This window comes from Scyliorhinus canicula, chromosome 2, assembly GCF_902713615.1.
Source record: "Scyliorhinus canicula chromosome 2, sScyCan1.1, whole genome shotgun sequence".
In the NCBI taxonomy this organism is placed as follows: Eukaryota; Metazoa; Chordata; class Chondrichthyes; order Carcharhiniformes; family Scyliorhinidae; genus Scyliorhinus; species Scyliorhinus canicula.
Window position 1 is genome coordinate 210,859,545 of NC_052147.1, and position 27,058 is coordinate 210,886,602.

General features: G+C 48.6%; 1 protein-coding gene across 2 annotated transcripts in view; it reads right to left on the reverse strand.

Annotated features, from left to right (window-relative positions):
- Nucleotides 1-27,058, reverse strand: part of LOC119961934 (kalirin-like) — a 107,495-nt gene that overhangs the window by 24,399 nt on the left and 56,038 nt on the right. For both annotated transcript variants that reach the window (XM_038789516.1, XM_038789515.1), the window contains 3 exons: nt 23,463-23,513; nt 16,254-16,331; nt 1,310-1,495 (listed from right to left, as the gene is read on the reverse strand). In XM_038789516.1, coding sequence (XP_038645444.1) covers nt 1,310-1,495; nt 16,254-16,331; nt 23,463-23,513 — 315 coding nt within the window. The remainder of the gene's footprint in view (nt 1-1,309; nt 1,496-16,253; nt 16,332-23,462; nt 23,514-27,058) is intronic.

Sequence of the window (27,058 nt, forward strand, 5' to 3'; positions counted from 1 at the left end):
CAGTTTCCTGAGAAACCACAAGATCAGTTTGTTTTCTTAGTTTCCCTTTTCATTTAAGGTCTCTCTTAAAATATACAATCCTTGCAACCATAGGTTCAACCATCAGGTTTGCACAAGGACTGTCTTCAAAACACCCACCGGGAGGAAATCGCTGAGTCAGAAAAGCTGCCCGTCACTAAAACATGGGCCCCAGTAAGAATGAGAACTTGGGAGTGGAAGGGCAGATAACCAACTTGCAGTGGATCAATGAATTGTGTCTCATGTGAGCTGATTGACCAGGGAAGCTCCAGATTCACTGTCTGTCGATTGAACTTTGTGTCCTTAGACTAAGCTAACAAAGGGGCATGCAAACAGCAGGCACGTTTAATGGACTTGATTGTTATCCAGTGACCTCTCTGCCTAAAAGATCATAGCTGGGATTCTCCAAACCCGCGGCCAAGTTCTGACGTCGGCGTGAAAAGCGGCACGAGCCACTCCGGCGTCAACGGACCTCAAGTGGCAGGTATGCACCCCTTCCTAGGGGGCTATTATGGCACAGGAGTGGTGTCCGCAGCTCTGGCACCCAAAAGCCGGCACGCCATGGCCGGCGCGTGTTCGCGCATCCGCGTGGGTTCCCGTCTCTGCACCAACCCCTGGGCAATATGGCGGAGCCCTACCGAGGCCCGGCACGGAGGAAGATAGGCCCTCCCCGGAACTAGCCCGCCCACCGATTCGATCGGGGGCTAGGCCACCGTGGAGAATCCCCCCCCCCCCCCCACCCCGGGGTCGGATTCCCCCTCCCCCACCCCCACCAGGACGGCCCCCGCAGCCCGATCTCCGAGGTCCCGCCGGGTGGGACCATACGCAACCCACGCCGGCAGGACTCGGCCGAACTCGGCGGGCAATTGGCATGTCAAGGCACAGAGAATCGCCAGGGGGGGCACTTTCAACGGCCCCCGACCGGCGTGGTGGCGATCCTGCGGGTGCCTGAGAATCTGTGCTCGAGAATCAGCGAACGGCGTTGGGGTGGCATGGCGCGATTCACGCGCCCCCTGCCGATTCTCCGACCCGACGTGATATGATGCTTCTTATTTTTGCCCAGGTTGCCAAACAGTCATTGGCTTACAAGGCTTACACAGTAAGATTGAGTTAGATATGGGGAAACTGTTAGTACCCATGGACAAACAATGATTCAAGTTACGTAACTTTTTGATCAGCACATTATATTGAATAAAATCTGTCACATTGTAATTTCTCAGCTCTGTGGACTGGCTGTGGAGAGCTGAGTATCATGGCTCTGCAATCTTTAGTTGCTCCTGTGTATATTTACCTTAATGCTATTCTTGAATTGATATTTTGGTGTTGAGGAACCCTTGTTCAGTAGTTCGCTGAAGATTAAAACCTGCTCAAAGAGGAAAACGCGTCGTTCCTTACTTCGGGACAGAACTCCAGAAACTTCCTCCGTCACATGGAATGTATCCTGCTGTAGTAATTTCCCCTGTGCTGTGAGCTTGCCCTGGAAGAATTCAGACTTGATTCAATTCTGTCGAGCAGCATTTTATCATTTCATGCTCAAAAATACTCAAATTTCTCGATCCATTCCCAAAAAGAGATTCATATTTCCCTTTCCTTTTTGGGCATGCGTCTCAGCATTCATTAACTGATAGCAGCAGACGAGTAATCTCATCTCAGGCCTCCGCCACTGCTACTTCACAAAAAGAGACATGAAAGCCGCCCATTTGATTATTCATTGTCTAAGGTGCTGGAACAGAGGTGGTGTTGAGTCCCTATCTGGTAAGCAGGCTAGCAGAGAATTCATTGGAAATGGAACAGCTTGCACAATGACTCCTGGAAGATTGGAATGTCCTATCAAATTTGGGGTGGAAACAAAATCCATAATATATTTTCAAAGGGAAGTAGTTAAATTTTTATTTTAAAAATTGATATGTGGAAAGGGCAGAGGAATAACTTGGAGAGACCTTGCACAGGCTCAATAGGCCAAATGGCCTATTAGTGTCCTGAAATAGGCCTGCTATTAACTTTAAGATGCATTGTGCAGGGGGTCTGCTATTGTTTGAGAAATCTGGAAGCAATTTCATTGCATCTATTTGAGGTATTTGAACACAGGTATGTCAGTGCAATTTTATTTCTGGATTCGGTGTTGCATGCAGAACAATGGGCATGGTGACGACTCAGATAACTCATTAATTTAAAGGCATATTTAAATGCCCAAATCCAAAGACAATATTTGGCGGAATTGGAAGTTTGGCACAGAAGCCGGAACTGAAGAATATGAACTCTGGATGCTCATTGACTGCACCACACTTTAGTGGCACCTTCCTTAATGATTTGCTGGGACAGTGAGGAGTCAGAGAAATATATGCTTCCACCAGCATCCAGAGGGGGAACTCTGATGGCAATAATTGTTGCCTTTCTAGCCTTGCTTGCACACCAAGACGACATTTTTAAAAATTCTATTGTATTGGTTGCCTCAATTTTACCAAGTCTCAATGGAATAAGAAGTAAAGAACAAAGAACAATACAGCACAGAAACAGGCCCTTCGGCCCTCCAAGTCTGTACCGGTCATGATGCCAACCTTTGTCAAAACCCTCAGCACTTCCTTATGCCGTATCCCTCTATACCCATCCTATCCATGTGTTTGTCAAGATGCCTTTGAATGCCGTTAATGTATCTGCTCCCACAACCTCCTCTGACAACACGTTCCAGGCATTCACCATCCTCTGCATTAAAAACTGCCTCGCACATCTCCTCTAAACTTTGCCCCATGGACCTTAAACCTATGCCCCCTGGTGACTGACCCCTTCACCCTGGGTAAGAGTGCCTGCCCATCCACTCTATCCATGCCCCTCATAATCTTGTAGATCACTATCAGGTCATCCCTCAAACTCCGTCTTTCTAACGAAAACAGTCCGAGTCTATTCAGCCGCTCCACATAGCTAACACCCTCCAGACCAGGCAACATACTGGTAAACCTCCTCTGGACCTTCTCCAAAGCCTCCACATCCTTCTGGTAGTGTGGCGACCAGAATTGTGCGCAATATGCCAAGTATGGCCTTTCCAAGGTTCTAGACAACTGCAGCATGACTTGTCAGTTTTTATACATGATGCCCCGTCCAATGAAGGCGAGCATTCCGTATGCTTTCTGTCCACTTGTGTTGCCACCTTCAAAGATCTGTGGACCTGCTAGATCACTCTGACTCTCTATATTTCTAAGAGTTTTACCATTTACGGTATATTTCCCCTCTATGTTAGACTTACCAAAATGCATTACCTCACATTTGTCCGGATTAAACTCCATTTGCCATTTCTCTGCCCAAGTCTCTATCTATATCCTGCTGTATATTCTGACAATCCTCAACACTATCTGCCACTTCACCAGCCTTGGTGTCATCCGCAAACTTACTAATCAGACTTGCTACATTTTCTTCCAAATCGTTTATGTACACCACAAACAACAGAGGCCCAAGCACCGATCCCTCTGGAACACCTCTAGTCACGACCTTCCATTCATAAAAACACCCTTCTACTGCTACCCTTTGCCTCTGTGACTGAACCAGTTCTGTATCCATCTTACCACCTCACCTCTGATCCCTGTGACTTCACCTTTTTACCAGTCTGCCATGAGGCACCTTGTCAAAGCTTTACTGAAGTCCATGTAAACAACATCCACCTCCCTCCCCTCATCAATCATCTTTTTCATCTCCTCAAATCACTCGATCAAGTTAGTGAGGCATAACCTCCCCTTCACAAAACCATGCTGTCTATCGCTTATGAGTCCATTTGTTTCCAAATGGGTCTAAATCCTGTTGCTGAGAATTCTCTCCAATAATTTACCTACTACGACATGAGGCTCACCGGCCTACAGTTTCCAGGATTATCACTGCTACCTTTCTTAAACAGCGGTACCACGTTAGCTATTCTCCAGTCTTTTAGGATCTCACCTGTAGCCAATGAGGATACAAAGATATCTGTCAAGTTCCCAGCAATTTCCTCCCTTGCTTCTCTCAGTATTCTGGGATAAATTCCATCTGGCCCAGGAGACGTATCTACCTTAATATCTTTTAAAAGACCCAATACCTCCTCCTTTTCGATGTTAACATGATCCAGACTGTCCACACACCCTACCCAAGAATCAACTTCCACAGCGTCCCTTTCTTTAGTGAACACTGATGCAAAGTATTCATTTAGTACCTTGACCATTTCCTCTGGCTCAACACATAGATTCCCCCCACTGTCCTTAAGTGGTCTAATCCTTTCCCTGGCCACCCTCTTGCTTTTTACATATGAATAAAAAGCTTTGGGATCCACCTTAATCCTAAACACCTTACAGCAATGCAGCCATATTCTAGATTAGATGACTAACATCCATCTACTCAGTTTTGTGAAAGTAAAGTTTGAGAAGCAACACAGGAAATGCTTCATACAATATTATTATTATTTTGTTGATTTGCTATTTTCAATATGTTTACTTCAGGCTGAATTTTCACTCCTGAGTCAGTACACAGAGTCAGGAAATGTCTTGGGAGAAAGCTTCCTCTACGGGCAGGTTATCATTCTGGGATGAGAGGTGCTAACTGGAGTTGAACCTGCCACCCCAGAAACAGTTGGAGTCAGTCACAGAGGTTGCTGGGTGCCAAGTCGGGCTGGTTAAAAGGCCGCCTTGGTGCATTGGTAATTTGTCCCAGTTGTAATAAAAAGTATAAAACAAAAACAGTCCTCCAGCTCTCGCTCCCCACATGCTCTTCCTGCTCCATCCATGCCACTTCATTCCCCCACCCCTTTCATGGGCCTTTATAGCCTCTATTCCAACTTAGTGCCTACTTGTGCTAACCCATGCCTCCCACACATTCCCTTGGCCCTTCATAGTCTCTGTGCCAAATTAGTGCCAACTCATACCAACCATGCACATACCCACCACCTTTTCTTAGACCCTCCAAACCAACTCAGCCAGCATCCACCATGGGTTGACCTCAGGAGCCATGTTGAAATTAAGTAAATTAATTTCTATGTACCTATTACAGACCACTATATTTAAAAGAGCTTGCACATTCAATACATTTAAATCATTTCAATGGTAAAAACAAAAAATTGTTTTCATATCCCTATGTCAAAGACAGCTTTTCTGTTTATGACCAATTGGAGCTGTCAATAATACTGTGAATTTACTCACTATGAGGTTGCGGAAGCAGTCAAGCAGAAACAATGGCTTATGTCAACAGCATTCATTGAAATTGCAAGAACTGATTCTTTTCAACTTAAGGCTGGCTGTTTTATTTTCAAAATTTTAAGGGCGAGTGATTGAAATGACTTGACTGTTTCACAGTTCCACAGACTTTATCTACTTTTTCTGCATTCATGTCTACTCATAAAAATTCCAAAGGGGTACCTAACCTCCAAAGGGAACCCTTAAACTCCGCAAGTAACTCTGGCAAGTTTAGGCCTTTTCGTCAAATGTATAAAGCCCATGAGTCGTGTTTCAGAAACCTCGGTGATCAAAACTACTTCCATTTGATGAATCGGCTTCCGGCAGGGAAGAGAGGGGTCGCAGGTGGAGGAACTCCTGCGGGGGAACAAAGTTGCGTCCCGCTCCTCGTCGAGAACTTGCACCCAAGCGCACAAATTCATCCGTTTGAGCCCCCCCGCAACAACAGAGTGGGGACGAAGAAGGACCCGGACTCCAAAGCTCATTAAAGTGGGAGACCTGGGTGGTCGGAAGTGGAGCGTACCCCCCCTCCCCCACTCCCCCCGCCCCACACTCTGCAGCAGAAGGGGGGGGGGGGGGGCAGGACGAGCGGTGGCCTGGACCAAAGCAGGGACCGAGACAGCAGCAAGGACCGACCCCCCCTCCCCCCCACCCTGGCAGGAGATCGCAGGGTAAGACGAGCGGCAGCCCAGACCAAAGCGGCGACCGAGCGGGGACTGAGCCAGCAGCAAGGACCCCCCCCCCCCCAAGCGATGACCACCACGAGGCAAGCGGCGGAACAAAGAGGGACTCCAGGCCCGACCAGAAGCCTCTCTCTGTCTCGACCCTGGGTGAGTGAGGGGAAAAAAAAAGAAGAACTTGCCCTTTCTCAAAAAAACTTTGAAAAGAAAACTTTTAAAGAGAGACAATTTTTGCACTTGTTAAAACAAAAAAAATTTTCTTGAAAAGAATTTTATTAAAAAAGTGTTAAGGAAGAGAAGGGAGGGGAAAAGAGAAGGGAGGGGAAAAGAAAAAGGGGGAAAAAGGGGTAGAAAAAGAAAGGAGGAAAAAAATGGGGGAAGGAAAAAAAAATGCCAGAAGGGAACCAAAGCAGAGGGAGAAAGGGCACCAAAAGCAGATGGGGCAATGGGCCAACCAGTTCAGACGAACGGCACACAAAGCAATGGAATGGAAGGTTCGCCACAACAAAAAGAACTCGACAGACAGCAGCATTTTCCCCCTGGGCCGGGGGGGATTTGGAACTGGAAGGCAGCCTTTGCCGAGACGCTGAGGGAACATCAGCAGGAAAACAAGACAGAGGCCAGAGCCGACATGGAGGCCGTGGTGCAGGCAGCAATGGCCAAGGCCCTGGCGGAGGTGCAGCTCGCCCTGGGCAGAGCAGAGGAGAAACTGGAAGCACAAGAGGAGAAACTGGAAGTCCACGAGGCGACCATTAAGGAGCTGGAAAAAGCCACGACTGACATGAGCAACCGGATCACGGCCCTGGAGAAGGAGGTGGCGAGCCTGGGCACAACACAGGGGAGCTTGAAGGGCAGGGTGGGCGATCCGGAAAACCGCTCGTGAAGGCAAAATGTCAGGATAGTGGGCCTACCAGAGGGGATCGAGGGTAGAAACCCCACGGCATACGTGGCCGAGATGCTGGGTAACTTAGTGGGGAGGAAAGCTTTCCCCAACCTGCCAGAAATGGACAGAGCACACCGGTAGCAGCGCCTGAAGCCCAAGGCAAGGGACCACCCGAGAGCAGTTATAGCTAAACTGCACTAGCATCAAGACAGGGAAACAATCCTGCGCTGGGCCAGGCAACACTAAACCTGCAAATGGGAAGGACACTTCATTTGAGTCTATGAGGACATTTGGGCAGACCTAGCCAGGAGACGGGCCGAATTCAATAGTGAAAGCAGCTCTTCACAAGAGCAGAGTGCGTTTTGGTATGCTGTACCCAGCGAAACTCTGGGTCACATACCAAGAAAGAGAGAACGTCTTCACAGCCCCCACCAAAGCAAACAGCAAAGAGGAACACGGGCTGAAAAACCAACAGCTAGGGTAGAAATAAGGGGCCTCTGGCAAGGGGCAACAACACGCCGAGAGGGGGGAGGGGTGGGGTGAGGCAACGCCAGGCCCCCCGTCCCTCGTCACGGCAAGCGCACCCTGAGCAAAAAGCAAACCACTACTCTAGGGACCGCTTCAGGAGGGGGACCCAGGCCCCAGCACGAGGGAACGAGAGTAGCGGAGAAGGGTGAGCAAGCGAGAGGAGTGGAGGGTAGGATGGGGGAAGAGCGGGCAGAAAACCGCAGAGGTCGGGCAAGTGAGAAGCGGAACAGTAACCCCCGAGAGGGGGATCACCGCACTAGCAGGAAACCTAGCACCGAGGACATGCAACAAAGCAGGGCCGCAGCGCGCCCCCAACAGGGGGGACGGCGGCAGGCGGGGGGGGGGGGGGGGGGGGGGGGAACCATTCAACGGAGGTGGGAGAGCAAACGGGGGTAGGAACAGGGGAAAGAGGGACAAAGGAGGGGTAAATGGGAGAGGGGGAAAAAGGGGGGCGAAGGGAGGGGCCGGGGAGGGGGGGGGACATAGTTAGAGGGGAGAGAGGGACGGGGAGGGGGGGGGGGGCAGAGGGAAGGAGGGACAAACAAGGCTAGAAAGGGAATACCAATAGGGCTACAAATTGCCACAACCAAGGGCTCGGAACAAGGAATCGCTGCAAGCATCCACCCAGTACGGTCTCTGGGCGAAAGGAGACTCCAGAGTGCGGGGGACTAGCCGCGTGGTGGACACACAGCAAGCGGCCATGTCGGGTATCCCCTGGACAAAGGGAAACCCTGGAGCCCAGGGACCCGACCGCATGGATAGAGCAGTGACAGCGGCCATCCTGGACGGCCCCCTAACAAAGGGAAACCCCGGAGCACAGGGACCCGACCGCATGGAGAGAGCAGTGACAGCGGCCATCCTGGACGGCCCCCTAACAAAGGGAAACCCCGGAGGGCAGGGACCCGACCGCATGGAGAGAGCAGTGACAGCGGCCATCCTGGACGGCCCCCTAACAAAGGGAAACTCCGGAGGGCAGGGACCCAACCGCATGGAGAGAGCAGTGACAGCGGCCATCCTGGACGGCCCCCTAACAAAGGGAAACCCCGGAGGGCAGGGACCCGACTGCAAGGAGAGAGCAGTGACAGCGGCCATCCAGGACGGCCCCCTAACAAAGGGAAACTCCGAAGGGCAGGGGCGCATCCACCAGGTAAGTATGGTTAATCCCACAGGAGCGAGGGGACAGAAGCCCCCCACCAGGATAGTCACCTGGAACATAAGGGGACTTAACGGCCCAGTGAAAAGATCCAGAGTCCTCACCCACTTAAGAAATATGAGGGCCGACATAGTCTTCCTCCAGGAGACACATCTGAGAGAACAGGACCGACTGCGGGTAAGAAAGGGCTGGATGGGGCAGACCTACCATTCCTGCTATGGGATGAGGGCCAGGAGGATGGCAATACTGATCAGCAAGAGGACGATGTTTAGGGCGACAAAGACGGCTACGGACCCAGCGGGGCCCTGGATTGGGCACCGGCAGTACTAGTTAACGTGTACGCGCCCAATTGGGACGCGTACAGCTTCATCAAAAAGACCATGGCAGAAATCCACAACATAGCGATGCACCGACTAATCATGTGGGGAGGGGGGACTTCAACCGTGTACAGGATCCAACGACTGACAGATCAAGCCCCAAAATGGGGAAAACGTCTAGCATGGCAAGGGAACTCGGTCACTTTATGGAACAGATGGAAGCGGTGAACCCCTGGAGGTTCACCCACCCAGGGCAGCAGGAGTTAGAACATAGAACATAGAAAAATGCAGCACAGAACAGGCCCTTCGGCCCACGATGTTGTGCCGAACTTAATAGTTCTCCTTCTTCTCCCCAGTCCACAATGTATACACCAGAATTGACTTCTTTGTGGTGGGGAAAACGGTGCTTCCGAGGATAGACAAAGTGGAATACTCCGCAATTGTGATATCCGACCACGCTCCACACTACATGGAAGTGAGGCTTGAGGCGGGCAGGGCCAATGCCCCACATGGAGGTTGGACATTGCCCTACTAGCTGACAAGACCTTCAATGAAAATATTTCGCAAGCCATAGCAGAGTACACGGAGAACAACCAGAACGGGGAGGTCTCTCCCTCCATGTTCTGGGAAGCGCTAAAGGCTTCCTAAGCGCTAAGAGGGGAAATCATCGCTTTCAAAGCGCAAAGAGATAGGGAGGAAGGGGCGGCTAGGCAGCAGCTGGTCGACTCCATACTGGAAGTAGACCGTAAATACTCTGAGGCCCCGACCGTAGAGCTCCTGGCGGAGAGGAAGGAGCTACAAAGGAACTTTGATCTGCTTTCCAGCAGGAAAGCAGTGCACCAACTCCGCCAGGCACGTGGGACCCAATACGAACACGGAGACAAAGCCAGCCACCTATTGGCACACCAGCTGAGAAAGCAGGCAGCCACCAGAGAAATTGCACAAATCAGGAATACCAGAGGCACATTAGAAACAGAACCAGAAAAGATCAACAAAACCTTCAAGGCCGTCTACCGAGGGCTGTACACCTCAGTGCGCCCAATGGGGGAATCCGGGATGAAACGGTTCCTTGATGGACTGGGCATACCAGTCGTGGTGGAGGGCAGAAAAAGGAGCCTGGAAGCACCACTAGTACCGGGAGAGATTGTGGACAGCATTAGCTCCATGCAGGCGGGGAAGGCGCCGGGACCAGACAAAATATTTTTGACAGCACTGGCCCCGCACCTGTTGGAAATGTTCACAGGCTCGCGAGCTTGGGGGAACACTGCCACCCATGCTAGCACAGGCCTCAATCTCGCTAATACCTAAGAAAGATAAAGACCCAACAGAATGTGGGTCATACACACCCATCTCACTGCTGAACGCAGATGCCAAAATACGCCAAAATCCTAGCCAAAATTCTAGATGACTGCGTACCAGAAGTGGTTGCAGAGGACCAGACGGGCTTCGCCAAAGGTAGTCAGCTTACCTCAAACATCAGGCGTCTGCTGAACATGATAATGACCCTCTTTGGGGAGAGAATACCAGAGGTGGGGCATTGGGACTGGTTCTGGGGGAGGTGGGACCAGTACAAACCGGACGGTCTGCACCTGGGCAGGACTGGAACCGATGTCCTAGGGGGGGCGTTTTCTAGAGCTGTTGGGGAGGGTTTAAACTAATGTGGCAGGGGGATGGGAACCGATGCAGGAAGTTGGAAGGTAGTAAAACAGGGACAGAAGCAAAAGGAAGTAAGGGGAAATGTGCAAGGCAGAGAAGACATAGTCAAAAATCTAAAAGGGCGACAGTACAAGGTACAGTGACTGAGGGGAGCTCAGTGAATAGGCCCAGTAATAACAAAAGGAATAAAACTGGAGATGTTAAGATTCAAAACAGAGGTAAAAATACCAACATAAGTATACTTTACCTGATTGCTCGTAGTATTCGGAATAAAGTAAATGAGTTGATGGCACAAATCATCGTAAATGATTATGATTTAGTGGCCATTACTGAAACATGGTTAAAGGATGGTCACGACTAGGAGTTAAATATCCGAGGGTATCAAACTATTCGGAAGGACAGAGTGGATGGTAAGGGAGGTGGTGTTGCTCTGTTATTTAAGGATGACATCCGGGCAATAGTAAGGGATGACATCGGTGCTATGGAGGATAAGGTTGAATCCATTTGGGTGGAAATCAGGAATAGTAAGGCGAAAAAGCCATTGATAGGAGTAGTCTATCGGCCACCAAATAGTAACGTTATGGTGGGGCAGGCAATAAACAAAGAAATAACTGATGCATGTAGAAATGGTACAGCAGTTATCATGGGGGATTTTAATCTACATGTCGATTGGTTTAACCAGATCGGTCAAGGCAACCTTGAGGAGGAGTTTATAGAATGTATCGCGATAGTTTCCTAGAACAGTATGTAATGGAACCTACGAGGGAACAAGCGGTCCTAGATCTTGTCCTGTGTAATGAGACAGGATTGATTCATGATCTCATAGTTAGGGATCCTCTCGGAAGGAGCGATCACAATATGGTGGAATTTAAAATACAGATGGAGGGTGAGAAAGTAAAATCAAATACTAGTGTTTTGTGTTTAAACAAAGGAGATTACAAGGGGATGAGAGAAGAACTAGCTAAGGTAGACTGGGAGCAAAAACTTTATGGTGGAACAGTTGAGGAACAGTGGCGAACCTTCCAAGCGATTTTTCACAGTGCTCAGCAAAGGTTTATACCAACAAAAAGGAAGGACGGTAGAAAGAGGGAAAATCGACCATGGATATCTAAGGAAATAAGGGAGAGTATCAAATTGAAGGAAAAAGCATATAAAGTGGCAAAGATTGCTGGGAGATTAGAGGACTGGGAAATCTTTAGGGGGCAACAGAAAGCTACTAAAAAAGCTATAAAGAAGAGTAAGATAGAGTATGAGAGTAAACTTGCTCAGAATATAAAAACAGACAGTAAAAGTTTTTACAAATATATAAAACAAAAAACAGTGGCTAAGGTAAATATTGGTCCTTTAGAGGATGAGAAGGGAGTTTTAATAATGGGAAATGAGGAAATGGCTGAGGAACTGAACAGGTTTTTTGGGTCGGTCTTCACAGTGGAAGACACAAATAACATGCCAGCGACTGATAGAAATGAGGCTATGACAGGTGAGGACCTTGAGAGGATTGTTATCACTAAGGAGGTAGTGATGGGCAAGCTAATGGGGCTAAAGGTAGACAAGTCTCCTGGCCCTGATGGAATGCATCCCAGAGTGCTAAAAGAGATGGCTAGGGAAATTGCAGATGCACTAGTGATAATTTACCAAAAGTCACTAGACTCTGGGGTGGTCCCGGTGGATTGGAAATTAGCAAACGTGACACCACTGTTTAAAAAAGGAGGTGGGCAGAAAGCAGGAAATTATAGGCCAGTGAGCTTAACTTCGGTAGTAGGGAAGATGCTGGAATCTATCATCAAGGAAGAAATAGCGAGGCATCTGGATAGAAATTGTCCCATTGGGCAGACGCAGCATGGGTTCATAAAGGACAGGTCATGCCTAACTAATTTAGTGGAATTTTTTGAGGACATTACCAGTGCAGTAGATAACGGGGAGCCGATGGATGTGGTATATCTGGATTTCCAGAAAGCCTTTGACAAGGTACCACACAAAAGGTTGCTGCATAAGATAAAGATGCATGGTATTAAGGGTAAAGTAGTAGCATGGATAGAGGATTGGTTAATTAATAGAAAGCAAAGAGTGGGGATTAATGTGTGTTTCTCTGGTTGGCAATCAGTAGCTAGTGGTGTCCCTCAGGGATCAGTGTTGGGCCCACAATTGTTCACAATTTACATAGATGATTTGGAGTTGGGGACCAAGGGCAATGTGTCCAAGTTTGCAGATGACACTAAGATGAGTGGTAAAGCGAAAAGTGCAGAGGATACTGGAAGTCTGCAGAGGGATTTGGATAGGTTAAGTGAATGGGCTCGGGTCTGGCAGATGGAATACAATGTTGACAAATGTGAGGTTATCCATTTTGGTAGGAATAACAGCAAACGGGATTATTATTTAAACGATAAAATATTAAAGCATGCCGCTGTGCAGAGACACCTGGGTGTGCTAGTTCATGAGTCGCATAAAGTTGGTTTACAGGTGCAACAAGTGATTAAGAAGGCAAATGGAATTTTGTCCTTCATTGCTAGAGGGATGGAGTTTAAGACTAGGGAGGTTATGTTACAATTGTATAAGGTGTTAGTGAGGCCACACCTGGAGTATTGTGTTCAGTTTTGGTCTCCTTACTTGAGAAAGGACGTACTGGCACTGGAGGGTGTGCAGAGGAGATTCACTAGGTTAATCCCAGAGCTGAAGGGGTTGGATTATGAGGAGAGGTTGAGTAGACTGGGACTGTACTTGTTGGAATTTGGAAGGATGAGGGGGGATCTTATAGAAACATTTAACATTATGAAGGGAATAGATAGGATAGATGCGGGCAGGTTGTTTCCACTGGCGGGTGAAAGCAGAACTAGGGGACATAGCCTCAAAATAAGGGGAAGTAGATTTAGGACTGAGTTTAGGAGGAACTTCTTCACCCAAAGGGTTGTGAATCTATGGAATTCCTTGCCCAGTGAAGCAGTTGAGGCTCCTTCATTACATGTTTTTAAGGTAAAGATAGATAGTTTTTTGAAGAATAAAGGGATTAAGGGTTATGGTGTTCGGGCCGGAAAGTGGAGCTGAGTCCACAAAAGATCAGCCATGATCTCATTGAATGGTGGAGCAGGCGCGAGAGGCTAGATGGCCTACTCCTGCTCCTAGTTCTTATGTTCTTATGTGATCGTCTACCACGATGCAGAAAAAGCCTTCGACAGGGTTGAATGGAAATACCTCACAGAGATACTGGAGCAGTTCGGGCTTGGAACAGGGTTCACCTCCTGGGTAAAACTCTTATACAACGCTCCCATGGCAAGTGTACGGACCAACAACACCAACTCCTGATACTTCCAGCTGCACAGGGGCACCAGACAAGGATGCCCACTGTCCGTGCTGCTGTTCGCTCTCGCGATCGAGCCACTAGCAATTGTGCTCAGAGCAGCAAAAAACTGGAGGGGGATCCTAAGGGGCAGCAGAGAGTACAGAGTCTCACTCTATGCAGATGACTTGCTCCTCTAGAGAATGCTGATGCGTTGAATGTAATCGAGGCTTTATTACACTGAGATGTGTGGCCTCCTACAGCAGTTGACGAAATGGCTGCTGTACAGGGAGCACACATATTTATACTCCACCTACTGGGCGGAGCCAGCAGGCAGGGATCTACCCCCGTACCTGTAGTACAGGGACCTTACTGTAAAGCACATGTATATACAGTATATACATCAGTGGTGACGACCACAAATGCCAGGATCCCAAAGAAGGTCCTACAAAAAACAAAATCCGGGGGAGGGGGAAAGCCCTCTCAAACCTACAATTCTACCACTGGGCGGCGACGACCAAGCAAATAAGGGGATGGCTCAAGGAACCAGAAGCCAAGTGGGTGCGCGCGGAAGAGGCCTCCTGCATGGGGACCTCCTCCGGGCCCTTGCCACGGCGGCACTCCCATCCCCACCCAAAAAACACTCCAGCAGCCCGGTGGTGATAGCCAACCTCCAATCCTGGAACCAACTATGGCTGAAATTTGGCCTGACTAAAATGTCAGACAAAGCTCCCATCTGCAACAACCATAGGTTCAGACCAGCGCTGACTGACGCCACCTTCAAAAAGTGGGGATAGGCGGAGATATACTGACAGTCAGGGACCTATACGCAGAAGACAGGATCGCAACACTGGACGAACTGACAGAGAAATTCCAGCTAGCCTGGGGGAACGAGCTAAGGTACCTGCAACTCAAAAACTTCCTACGAAAGGAGACAAGGACGTACCCACAACCGCCACAACAGACATTACTGGAACAGTTACAGGACGCAAGCATACCAGATAAAGGAAACTGTACTGACATGTATGATCGACTGGTAGAAAGGGCCGACACCATACTGGACGCAACAAGAAAGAAATGGGAGGAGGACCTGGGGAGTGAAATAGAGTGGGGACTCTGGAGCGAGGCACTGCATAGAGTCAACTTTACCTCCATGTGCGCAAGGCTCAGCCTGACGCAACTAAAAGTGGTACATAGAGCCCACTTAACAAGAAGCCGTATGAGTAGGTTCTTCCTGGAGGTGAAGGCTAGATGTGAACGGTGCAAAGGAGGCCCGGGTAACCACGCCCACATGTTCTGGTCTTGCCCCAGATTTGCGGGGTACTGGACAGCCTTCTTCGAGGCAATGTCCAAAGTGGTGGGGAAGAGGGTGGAGCCATGCCCGAAAGTGGCAGTCTTCGGGGTATCAGACCAGCCAGATCTATTCCTGGGGAGGAGGGCGGACGCCCTTGCCTTTGCCTCACTGATCGCCCGCTGGAGAATCCTGTTTGGCTGGCGGTCAGCAGCACCGCCCAGAGCTGCAGACTGGCTGTCCGACCTCTCGGAATCTCTCCAAATGGAGAAAATCAAATTGGCCATCCGAGGGTCAGACGATGGCTTCCACAGAACGTGGGAGCCATTCACCCAATTGTTCCGGGACCTGTTTGTGGCCAACGAACAAGCAGAAGAATAGCCAGGTAGTCAAGAATCAGGGGAAAGTAGCCAAGGCATGAGAGGGAGAGATAGACCGGGTGAGGGTGGGGGGGGGGACTAAACCTAAGAGGAAAGAAAGGCGAACCACAGGAGGGGGTAGAAGGGGGGGGGGGGGGGGAGGGGGTGGGAAGAGTGAAGAGACAGGGAACAATAGAGGAGAACCAGGGAAGTGGGGGGAGGCAGGGAAGTGATAGCCAGAAGGAGGGCACGGGAAACGATAACAAACTTGGCATCTACGGGAACAGAGAGCAAGGAGAATCCAGGCGAAAGACGGGCAAATGGCTGAAGCAGAGGTGAACGTGAGACTACAACGGCAGCGAAACACGTCCGGGAGAAACAAGTGACAACACCAACACCAGACCCATTCGAGTATTGTCCACTGTAACTGTTTCTCCGGCACCCAAATCTATATCTACCTCCCCAGTCCCCCCCCCCCCCCCCCCCCCCCCCCCCCCCCCCCCCAAGCCCCCCAACAGATGCCTACTTATGTTTTACCGATACTTCAGAGAGAAGCCTGTAATGTACAGAGCAACCATTTGAGTGTGTATTCTATCCTAATCCAACTTAAGATCTTTATTTTCGAAAATATTCATCCGTATAATTATTAGCACAAAGCAGTTTTATAGATCTTGAACACAGTCAGGCACTTCTTTTCAAATTAACTATTATATCAAGGTTCCATTACAGATCCCCTCCCCCATATGATGCAATGCAACATTCCTCTCATCCTCTACTTGAGGACGAAAGATGGTCTGAGATATGGTAATGCAATCTGGACCCTTTGCGCTTTTTGGATATAAGGTTCTGGTGTAATTATGTAACAGTGAAACAATAATACAGAGAGAAGCAAAGGGTAAAAGCCTTACCTTGAAACCCTCGAGTCTTCCCAAATTCATCATATCATTGCAACGCTTTGGTACATGGTACATCACATCAACTGCTTTCTGTCAACAAAACACCAGTCAATTATAGTTGTTTCTGGCGATGTCAGTTTTTGCAGTGATAGCACTTTATTCATGGTAGTTTTGAAATCCATCCAACAGATTTACTTTCTATTCCACATGTTTGTGTCTTTTCACACCTTCCCAAAGATGGCAAAATTATAATTTTAGGATGTTATTTAAAGTTGAAAACCAATGAAGTTGAACGCATATATTCCACTAAACCAAAATGTAAAATGGCAGTGCCACATAATAGCAATCATTTTATCATACTTCCCAAATACCAGTTTATCAATCTGTCAATTGCTTTAATTGAAACTGTAGTTAATAATTGATGATTTCAATGAACAATAGTTTTGTAATTTAGTGTTATGTGGCAGCTAAACCTCCAACAATATCAGGTAGTAGAGTGCCTTTAATAAAGTTAAACATCTCTAGGTGTATCTTAAAGAATGAACACCAAGCAACAATTGAGAGTTGAATTAGAAGGAATGCCTGAAAGAGGCTTTGAAAGAGTAGGTTAGGGAGGTGATGGAATAGTGGTATTGTCGTTGGACTAGTAATCTAGATGACCCAGGGTAATTCTCTAGGGAGCTGGGTTCAAATCCCACCATGACAGATGGTGACACTTGAATTCAATAAAATATCTGGAGTCAAAAAGGCTAATGATCACCATGAAGCCATTGTCAATTGTTGTAAATACATATCCAGCTCCCTCATGCACTTTTGGGAAGGAAATCTGCCATCCTCACCTGGTCTGACCTACATTGACTCCAGACCCAAAGCAATGTGGTTGACTCTTAACTGCCCTCTGAAATAGCCGAGCAAGCCTGTCGGTTCAAGGGCAATTTCGAATGGGCAACAAATGCCGGCCCAGTGATGCCCACATCCAATGAATAATTTTTAAAAAGCTTTTTGAGGCTTTAGAGCAAAATTGCCTCGTGCAGGAATATGGGGCGCGATTCTCCGCTGCCCACGACGGGTCGGAGAATAGCGGGAGGGCCTTCCCGACATTTTTCCCGCCCTCCCGCTATTCTCCCCACCCCACGGCCGTCCCACGACACGAATCGCTGCTCGCCGTTTTTTACGTCGAACAGCGATTCTCCCCAGGCCGATGGGCCGAGTTCCCAGGCCTTTACGGCCGTTTTCACGAACACAAACACACCTGCTCTCACCGTTCGTGAAAACGGCCGCAAAGTGCCGTCCCGGACAACCATGGCACCAATTGGCACGGCCGCACCACGGCCGTGCCAAGGGTGGCATGGGCCTGCGATCGGTGGGCACCGATCGTGGGCAGCGGGTCCGATACCCACGCACTATTTGTTCTTCCGCCGCCCCGCAGGATCAGTCCGGCGGCTGAGGGGCATGACGGCCTGCGCATGCGCGGGTTTGACAGTCTGCGTGATGATGTCATCCGCGCATGCGCGGGGTGGAGCCGTCCAACCTGTGCATGCGCGGCTGACGTCATCGTGTGCGTCAGCCGCCGTGACGCTTGGCGCGCGGACTTAGCGACGGTCGCTAAGCCCGCGATGCCGTGCTTCACGGGGCCACGCTGCTAGCCCCGCCCGGGTGGGAGAATCGGGTCCTGGGAGGGGGCGCGGAGGCTGCCGTGAAACACGGCCAGTTTCACGGCAGCCTTTACGACTCGCCGCATTTGCGGAGAATCGCGCCCATGATAGTTGGAGCTCTGCTTTTGATGGTGAGGCAAATGCAATGCAGAGGTTGAACCCCCAGAGAGCCGTCCTTTGTAGACGCATCAATAGACCAAGGATCTGCAGATAAGCGAAAACCAGCGTCGCCAATGACTGCGCATGTCAATGGAATTGTTCACACACATATACCACCTTCTGCACGATTTGATGCCACATGGACTCAAAGGGCATCCACTGCCAGTGGCAGTGAAAGTGCCTGCTGCGCTCAATTTCTTTGGCAGTGCCTCCTTCTATAGCTCCACTGGGGATCTGTGCGGGATCTTGAAAGCCTCCGCCAAAAATGTGACCAGGAGGTGAGGGATGCCATTTTTACCCAGGCACACAATTTTGTCAACTTTGACAGAGATCTGGTGAGCCCGGAAGCACGAAAGTTGGGATCTGCAGTGATATCAGGTTGCAGGGTGCCATTGGCTGCACTACATGGCTTTTAATTCTCCCTGGCAACAAGCAGTCCAGTTTGTGAATTTCAAAGACTTCCAATCTCTCACTGTCCAGCTCATATGACCATTACAAATGGGTCATGCAGGTTTCTGCAAAGTAACCCGGGAGTGTCCACGACTTGTACATCCTCAGCAACTTGCAGATCCCTGCCTCTGAGGTGCTGAGATGCTGAACATCAAGGAAGTCTGTGACTCTTGGATACCCGTTTCTTGCAGCAAACACAAGCCACATTAAGGTGCAGGCTTCACTGATCTTGAGAGTGGCTTTGTTGCTGGGCATTCACTGTGCTCAGAATATTATATAATGCACAGGAGGGAGGCCCTAGACTGCGATACTTGCATTAATTTCGTGCAGGAACCGAGGTTTTACATCTCATTGTCAAAAACACTCATCATAAAAAGGTGCCAGAAACAAGGAGACATTCTTGGGAGTGTATTTACACTGGTCAACATAACGTACAAGTGATCTATCATCCATGCCCATGTAGTGCAGCTACCCCTTCTTGACCTCTTAACCTTGCCACTACATCTTGGTGCATCCCTGACATCCACAGCGGAGGTGGAGGTGGCCTGCTTAGTGCTACACTCCGTTTTCTGTGATGACCTTGGCGGCATCCTTTGGAGGGTCGAAGACTAGCTTTTGGGATCCTGATGTGTGGCAGTACTACACTCCTCAGCTGCGGAAGTGGAGTTAATGGGATCACAGGAAGAGCGAATTAAGATGGGCCGGATGCCCCTGGGGTCATCTGGGTAGATGGTCCTGGGGTGTGCATCTTCTGTTCTTCCTCGCTATGGTTGCCTGAGGCCCCTGGCTGGTGGAGGACATACAATTCCCCCCATGGAATGCCAGAGCAGCTGGATTGAGTTTGAGATGTCCCACTTCCCTATTGCATTGACACAGATAGATGTCAGAAAGTGCCTCAGTGATGGAGTGCGACTCCCACAAGCAGTGCAGGACCAATGTTCTGGATCAACATCACCACAATGGCCACCACCCTACCAGTGTTGACCTTGGGGTGCGTTGGCATATCAGCACTGTCACCTGAAGGTGGACAACTCCTCCATTGTGCGTTGCAATCTGAGCACTGCACCAGACATCCTTTCCTGATGTTCCCAAAATTGTCTTTGCAGCTCCAGCATGACTGAGTTCAGACTGGGACTCAGCAGATTCCAGTCCTCCAGCACTCCTCTCAGTACCAGAACCCTGGGTTGTCCCTGCCTCTGCCTGCTGTGGACTAGACAGTGCAACGTGACCACCAGATTGTGACATCAAGGTTCCTCTAGAACTAATTTGACCGAGGTGTGTATCTGTGGGTGTGGGTGAGCACGTTAATGGTGACAAGGTTGGGGGCTGTGGATTCCTCTTCTGTGCTCTTCTCAGGGCTGGAGTCCAGGACCTGGCTCGTGGACTCTCGGCTGCTTTCCAGATGTGCCTCCAAAAGAAAGGAGATATCTTAGTGCATGGTTTTTAAAAGAAGGTGCTGTATAATACAGCAGAAAAATCTGGCATTGTTGTTGGCAGGTCACACGCCACTTTCCCCGCCTGAAATTCGATTTTGACAATTTTTGGGTCAATTCTGTCCAAAGAATTTGTGCATAACTGACATCAGATGGGGGGGGGGGGGGGGGGGATTGGAATTACCCAGTTTACCCTTCCTTTCCTTCTTGGTGTTACAGTGACTGCTCACCATTTGCTCCAGTGGGGAAATCCAGAACAATGGGGCACAACCTTAAAATTAGAGCTGGGCATTTAGGAATGCAAAAATAAAGCAGTTCCTCAAGAAAAGGGGCATAGAAACCTGGAACTTACTTCTTCCCCAAAACTGCTGAAATTAGGTGAAATTAACATTTTAAAACAGAGCAATAGATTTTTCTGAGGGAAAGGCAATAAGAGATGTGGGGCTGGATTCTCCGCCCCGCCACTTTTCTGCCCCGACCCGCTGGCATGATTCTCCATTACGCCGGCCGGTCAATGGGGCAGACTCACGCTGTCGGGTAAATCCCGGGCGCCGGCAAAATGGAGACTCACGCCGGCGGAGAATCCCACCCATAGAGTCAAGGTGCAATGGAAATGGGTAACATTGTGGTATGCTATGAACTGGTAATCCAGAAGCATGGACAAATCTTCGGCGATAGAAGTTCAAATCCCACTAAAGCAGCTGGGGAAATTTGAATTAATTTAGTTAAATCTGGAATTAAAAAGCTAGTCTCAGTCATGGTAACCATGGAGCTACTGGATTGTCGTAAAAATCTATTTGGTTCACTAATATCTTTGAAGGAGGAAAGCCCAACATGTTCTGGCTGACATGTGACTCCAGCCACACAGCAATGTGGTTCACTTTTAACTGCCTTCTGAATGGCATAGCAAGCCACATAGTTGTATCACACTGCTATAGAATAATAAAATAAAAATGCCGACCAACGTTAATATAAACCTCCGATATAACAATGGCACATCCAGTCCAGGGTGTGGGGTCCCAGGGTCGGGCCAGCTGTCCCACAGGCTAGTCAGCAACAGCCTGGCATAGCCATACTCGGAGAATCAAACCTTACAACCAGTTCTCCAGGCTCCTACATCACCAGCCTTGGGGTATGTTCTTTTCCACCGACATCCATGAGGGACTGTTGCCATCACAATTTGTACCCTCACGGTCTGGCATATTCCTCACTTGAACATTACCAATCCTGGTTCAATGAGCAGTAGAGGAGAGTGTGAAAGGGAAGCCTCAGACATTCCTAAGAATGAGCTACCAACCTGGGGAAGCTACAAACCACAACTACCAACATGCTAAACAATGTCAGACCCAAATGGTCCCACAACCAAGCAATCAGGTCAAAACCTTACAGCCCTGTCACATCCAGTTGTGAATAGTGGACAATTAAGCAACTAACGAGAGGAAGAGGCTCAACAAACATCAGCATTCTAAATGATTTCGGAACATAGCACATTAGTTCAAAAGACAAGGCTGAAGCATTTGAAATTATCTTCAGCCAGACAGTGGCGAGTGGTTGATTCACCTTGCCCTCCTCCTGAGGTCTCCAGCATCGCAGATGCCATTTCTCCAGCCAATTCACAGCATCAGCAAAGTGAGGAACGGTGCTATCAAGCAGCACTTACTTACTCAGCAACAATCTGGTCATCAATGTTTAGTTTGGGCTCCACTAGGGCCATTTGGCTCCAGACATCATTATAGTCCTGGTTCGGAGAAGGGCAAAAGAGTTGAATTCCAGAAGGGAGGAGTGAGTGAGTGAGTGATACCAATGCAGCATTTAACCTTATGGCATCAAGGAACTATAGAAAAATTGAAATCAGTGTGAATCTGGGGCAAGCTCTCCACTGGCTGGAGCCATATCTAACACAGGGGAAGATATTTGTGGTATTGAAAGGCAAACCTCTCAGCCCAGGTATCATGGCAATGGTTTTTCAGGGCAGTATACTAGGTCCAATCTTCAATGACCTTTCCTCCATCATAATGTCAGAAGTGGAGATACTCGCTTATGATTTCAGATTTTTCAGTACCATTTCCAACTCCTCAGATAATGAAGCAATCTGTCCCTGCATGCTACCAGATCTGGACAGCATTTAAGTTCGAGCTGATAAGTGGCAAATTTTATTTGTGTTGCAAAAGTGCCAGGCAATGACCATCTCCAACAAGAGAGAATCAAAACATCTCCCTTTGACATTCAACAGCATCCCCTATGCTGAATTGTCCACGTTCAATATCCTATGGGTGACCATTGAGCAGAAACCTAAACGGACCAGCCACAAGAGTACTGTAGGAGTATAAGAGTAGGTCAGAGGTTGGGAGTTCTGTAGAGAACAACTCATCTCATGACACTCCACAGCCATTCCAACATCTACAATGTGCAATCAGGAGTGTAATAAAATGCTTTCTACGTAATAATAATAACCTTCTATTGTCACAGTAGGCCTACATTAACACTGCAATGAAGTTACTGTGAAAAGCCCCTCGTCACCACATTCTGGTGCCTGTTCAGTTACACAGAGCTGGTATGGGAATTGAACCTGCACTGCTGGCCTTGTTCTGCATTACAAATCAGCTGTCTAGCCCACTGAGCTAAACCAGCTCTGTCTGGATGAGTGCTGTTCCAACACTCAAGAAGCTCAACTTTCTAGGACAAAGAAGCTGTCTGATTGGCACCCCATTAACCATCTTAAACATTCACTACTTCACCCCAGTAACACCAGTGTATGCCACCTACAAGATGCACTGCAGCAACTTACTGCAGTCCCTTCAACAGCAGCTTCCCACTCCCAACCTCTACCCCTGGACAATCAAGGACAGCAGCCGCATGGGAAAACCAGCACTTGCAAGCTCCCACTTCCAAGTCATACACCATGTTTACTTGGAAATATATTGCCATCCCTTCACTGTCACTGGGTCAAAATTCTAAAACTCCCTCCACTCCTAACAGCACTGTGGGTGCACACAGGGACTGCAGCAGGTCAAGAACATGGCTCACCACCACCTTCTGAATGGCAATTATGGATACACAATAAACATTAGCCTATCTAGCGATGCCCACATCCCATGAGCAAACATACAAAGCTTAAGATAATCAGTCATGATCTAATTGAATGGGGGAACAAGCTTGACGGACTGAATGGCCTCTTCCTTTCCACATGTTCTTCACAGGCTGAATGAACAATTTAGTTAATTTAAAAGTGTTGAAAAACATCAGCTTTTGCTGTTTGCTGACTGATCTCTTTCAACAAACTATAACCATCAGGGCTCAGTGATTACATACAGTGATTACCCCACCTTGAGGTCTGAGTTTTTTTCTCTCAGGTTTTATTGAATAAGTTTTTGGACTAAGTGCATTGTATTAAGCTGTTCATTTAATTTCTAAAATATATACAAAGAGAATGGCAGTGAATGAATTATATTCATCCCAATTTACTATCAGCAATATGACACTTGTACAATAAGCAATAATCAATCTAAGAAAACAAGTTTTACCATAATCTCTGAACATTCGAATCCAGCTTGTTCGCTGTACTTAAGGAAGTCCTGGAACAAGACAATTTTATTTCATTAATGAATATTAACCATTCAGTTTAAGTAACTTTATTGTGTGAAAATATCATGGATCTACTTGACAGATGAACCACATGCAGAAGTTTGTCTTTACAGTAAATATATCATCTTTCTCTTGTGCAAGTAGAGTTTTGGTACTCCGATCTACTGTGGCATTTTTAAAGGATAGGCATGCAGACCACAAAGGTACAAACAAAAGCTTTATTGGAAAGGTGTTTACTCTCCATGCTGTTAGGACAGACTGTTCATTTGCCCATACAAATTACCGATGATGTAATCAATACATCATGTGATCAGACTCTTAAAGTGACCTTGTTCCAAAGAAGAACAAATATAAATACACAACACTTTCTCCAACTTTACATTAGAGGTTCCTGCAATGAAACACAATACAAGCTTAACAATCAAAATATACAATATGAACAATTAATAAACGTAACAGTCAATAAATTAGACATTTTGGAGGACATTGATTTCTGTGGGTTGTCAGCAAATCTCAGGAATTTGGGGCAGAATTTTCCGAACCCCCGCAGGGTCGGGGAATCGCCCGGGGCCGGCTTAAATCCCGCCCCCGCCATGGCCGGAATTCGCCACCACCTGGGAATCTGCGGGGGCGGGAATCACGCCCTAACAGTTGGCGGGCCCCCCGCGCCGATCGGCGTGCCCTCTGCGGCGATTCTCCTGCCCGCGATGGGCCGAAGTCCCACCGCTGTCAGGCCTCTCCGGCCAACGTGGTTTAAAACACCTATGTGCCGGCGGGAGCAGGTGGCGCGAGCGGGCCCCGGGGTCTTGGGAGGGGGGACGCGGGCCGATCGGACCCCAGGGGGTGCCCCCATGGTGGCCTGGCCCGCGATCAGGGCCCACTGATCGGCGGGCGGGCCTGTGCCGTGGGGCACTCTTTTTCTTCTGCCGCCGCCACGGCCTCCACCATGGCGGAGGCGGAAGAGACCCCCTTCACCGCACATGCGCTGGTAGTGACGTCAGTGGCACATGTGCGGACTCACGCCAACCGCCGAAGGCCTTTCGGCCAGCCCCGACGCTGGGCGGCGTGGCGCCAAAGGCCGTTGGTGCCAGTCGGTGGAGCGGCAGCCACTCCGGCGCGGACCTAGCCCCTAAAGGTGCGGAGAATTCCACACCTTTGGGGAGGCCCGACGCCGGAGTGGTTGGCACCATTCTGCTATGCCGGGAACCCCCGCCCCACCAGGTAGGGGAGAATTTTGCCCCTGCTTTTTCGTGTTGACTGCAACCTTTGGTGTTTTTGGTTTAGTTTGGACGTTGTCCGTAGTTGTCTCAACCAGAGTCGACGTAGTATTTGGAGGTTGACTTGATATTCCACAGTTTCTGCTTTGGTCAGGTTCTCAGAAATGTCCAGATCTTCACTTGGCACAAGTTGCTGACTATCGGTTGGCAAACTTTTTCTAGTTGCTAAAAGTCGATAAGCGTGTTTCCTTCACACTACATCATCGTGTGTTTGAATGGTGTAAGAAACTGGCAATGTTAAGACAATGGCATATATCCACTTCTCACTGGTAGTATAGTTCCTTGCCAATACCTCCTAACCTTTGTCACAAAACATGACTTTGCAGCTTCCTCTCAACAATTTAACTTGTCTGAGGCGGTTTCAGCAAATCAGAAGCTGTGCATAACTGATGGTTTACCAAGAATAATGTGGGACAACTTTGGGTTGTCAAATGTGTTATTTTCCTGAATGTCATCAGGAATTGGCTTACTCATTTAGACAATGATCCTTGCTCACAAGTTACCTGCAATGAATATTTCATTGTCTGAACAAACCTTTTAGCCAGCCCATTTGTCACAGGATGATAAGGAGCAGATCAGATGTTTTGTATTCCATTCTCCTTTAGATAATTAGTGAATCCTTGTGAAATTAACTGTGACCCATTGTTGCTAACAAATTGTTCAGGATGTGGAGATGCCGGCGTTGGACTGGGGTGAGCACAGTAAGAAGTCTTACAACACCAGATTAAAGTCCAACAGGTTTGTTTCAAACACTAGCTTTCGGGGCACTGCTCATTCCTCAGGTGAATGAAGAGGTATGTTCCAGAAACATATATATTGACAAAGTCAAAGATGCCAGACAATGCTTTGAATGTGAGCTTTTGCAGGTAATTAAGTCTATACAGATCCAGAGATAGGGGTAACCCCAGGTTAAAGAGGTGTGTCTCAAGCCAGGACAGTTGGTAGGATATCGCAAGCCCAGGCCAGATGGTGAGGGATGAATGTAATGCAACATGAATCCAAAGTCCCGGTTGAGGTCGTACTCATGTGTGCGGAACTTGGCTATAAGTTTCTGCTCGGCGATTTTGCGTTGTTGCGCATCCTGAAGGCCGCCTTGGAGAACACTCACCCGGAGATCAGAGGCTGAATGCCCTTGATTGCTGAAGTGTTCCCCAACTGGAAGGCAACATTCCTGCCTGGCGATTGTCACGCGATGTCCGTGCATCCGTTGTCGCAGCGTCTGCATGGTCTCGCCAATGTACCACGCTTCGGGACATTCTTTCCTGCAGCTTATGAGGTAGACAACGTTGGCCGAGTCGCACGAGTATGTACCGTGTAGCTGGTGGGTGGTGTTAAGATGTTCAGGGTAACTGAATCTTGCAAAAACCTCACCCAGTCTTTCTATTTTTCTCCTCAAGGACGTAGTCTTCCTAATGACGACTTCAGGTAATTTCAAGTGCACGTCTACCACAATGAAAAACATTCACCCTTCAAATGGCCCTGCATAATTTATATGAACTCTTTGCCATGGCCCTTCTGGCCATCCCCATGGATGTAATGATTTGATTTGATTTGATTTGTTTTATTGTCACACACACCGAAGTACAGTGAAAAGTATTTTTCTGCGGCCGAGGGAACGTACACAGTACGTACATAGTAGACAAAAAGAATAATCAACAGAGAACAAAGGCAAATGGTACATCGACAAACAGTGATAGGTGGTTACAGTGCGGAACAAGGGGGCAAACAAAGCAAATACATGAGCGAGAGCAGCATAGGGCATCGTGAATAGTGTTCTTACAGGGAACAGTTCAACCTGAGAGGGAGTCATTGAAGAGTTTTGTAGCTGTGGGGAAGAAGCTGTTCCTATGTCTGGATGTGCGGGTCTTCAGACTTCTGTACCTTTTGACTGATGGAAGGGTCCGGAAGAAGGCAATGCCTGGGTGGGAGGGGTCTCTGCTAATGCTGTCTGCCTTCCTGAGGCAGCGGGAGGTGTATACAGAATCAATGTGTGGGTGGCAAGCTTGTGTGATGTGTTGGGCTGAGTTCACCACACTCTGCAGTTTCTTGCGATCTTGGACCGAGCAGTTGCCATACCAGGCTGTGATGCAGCCGGATAGGATGCTCTCTATCGCACATTTGTAGAAATTTGTGAGAGTCGATGCAGGCATGCCAAATTTCTTTTGCTTCCGTAGGAAGTAGAGACATTATTGGGCTTTTTTGACTGTTGTACCAACGGGAGTGGATCAGGACAGACTGTTGGTGATGGTGACCCCCAG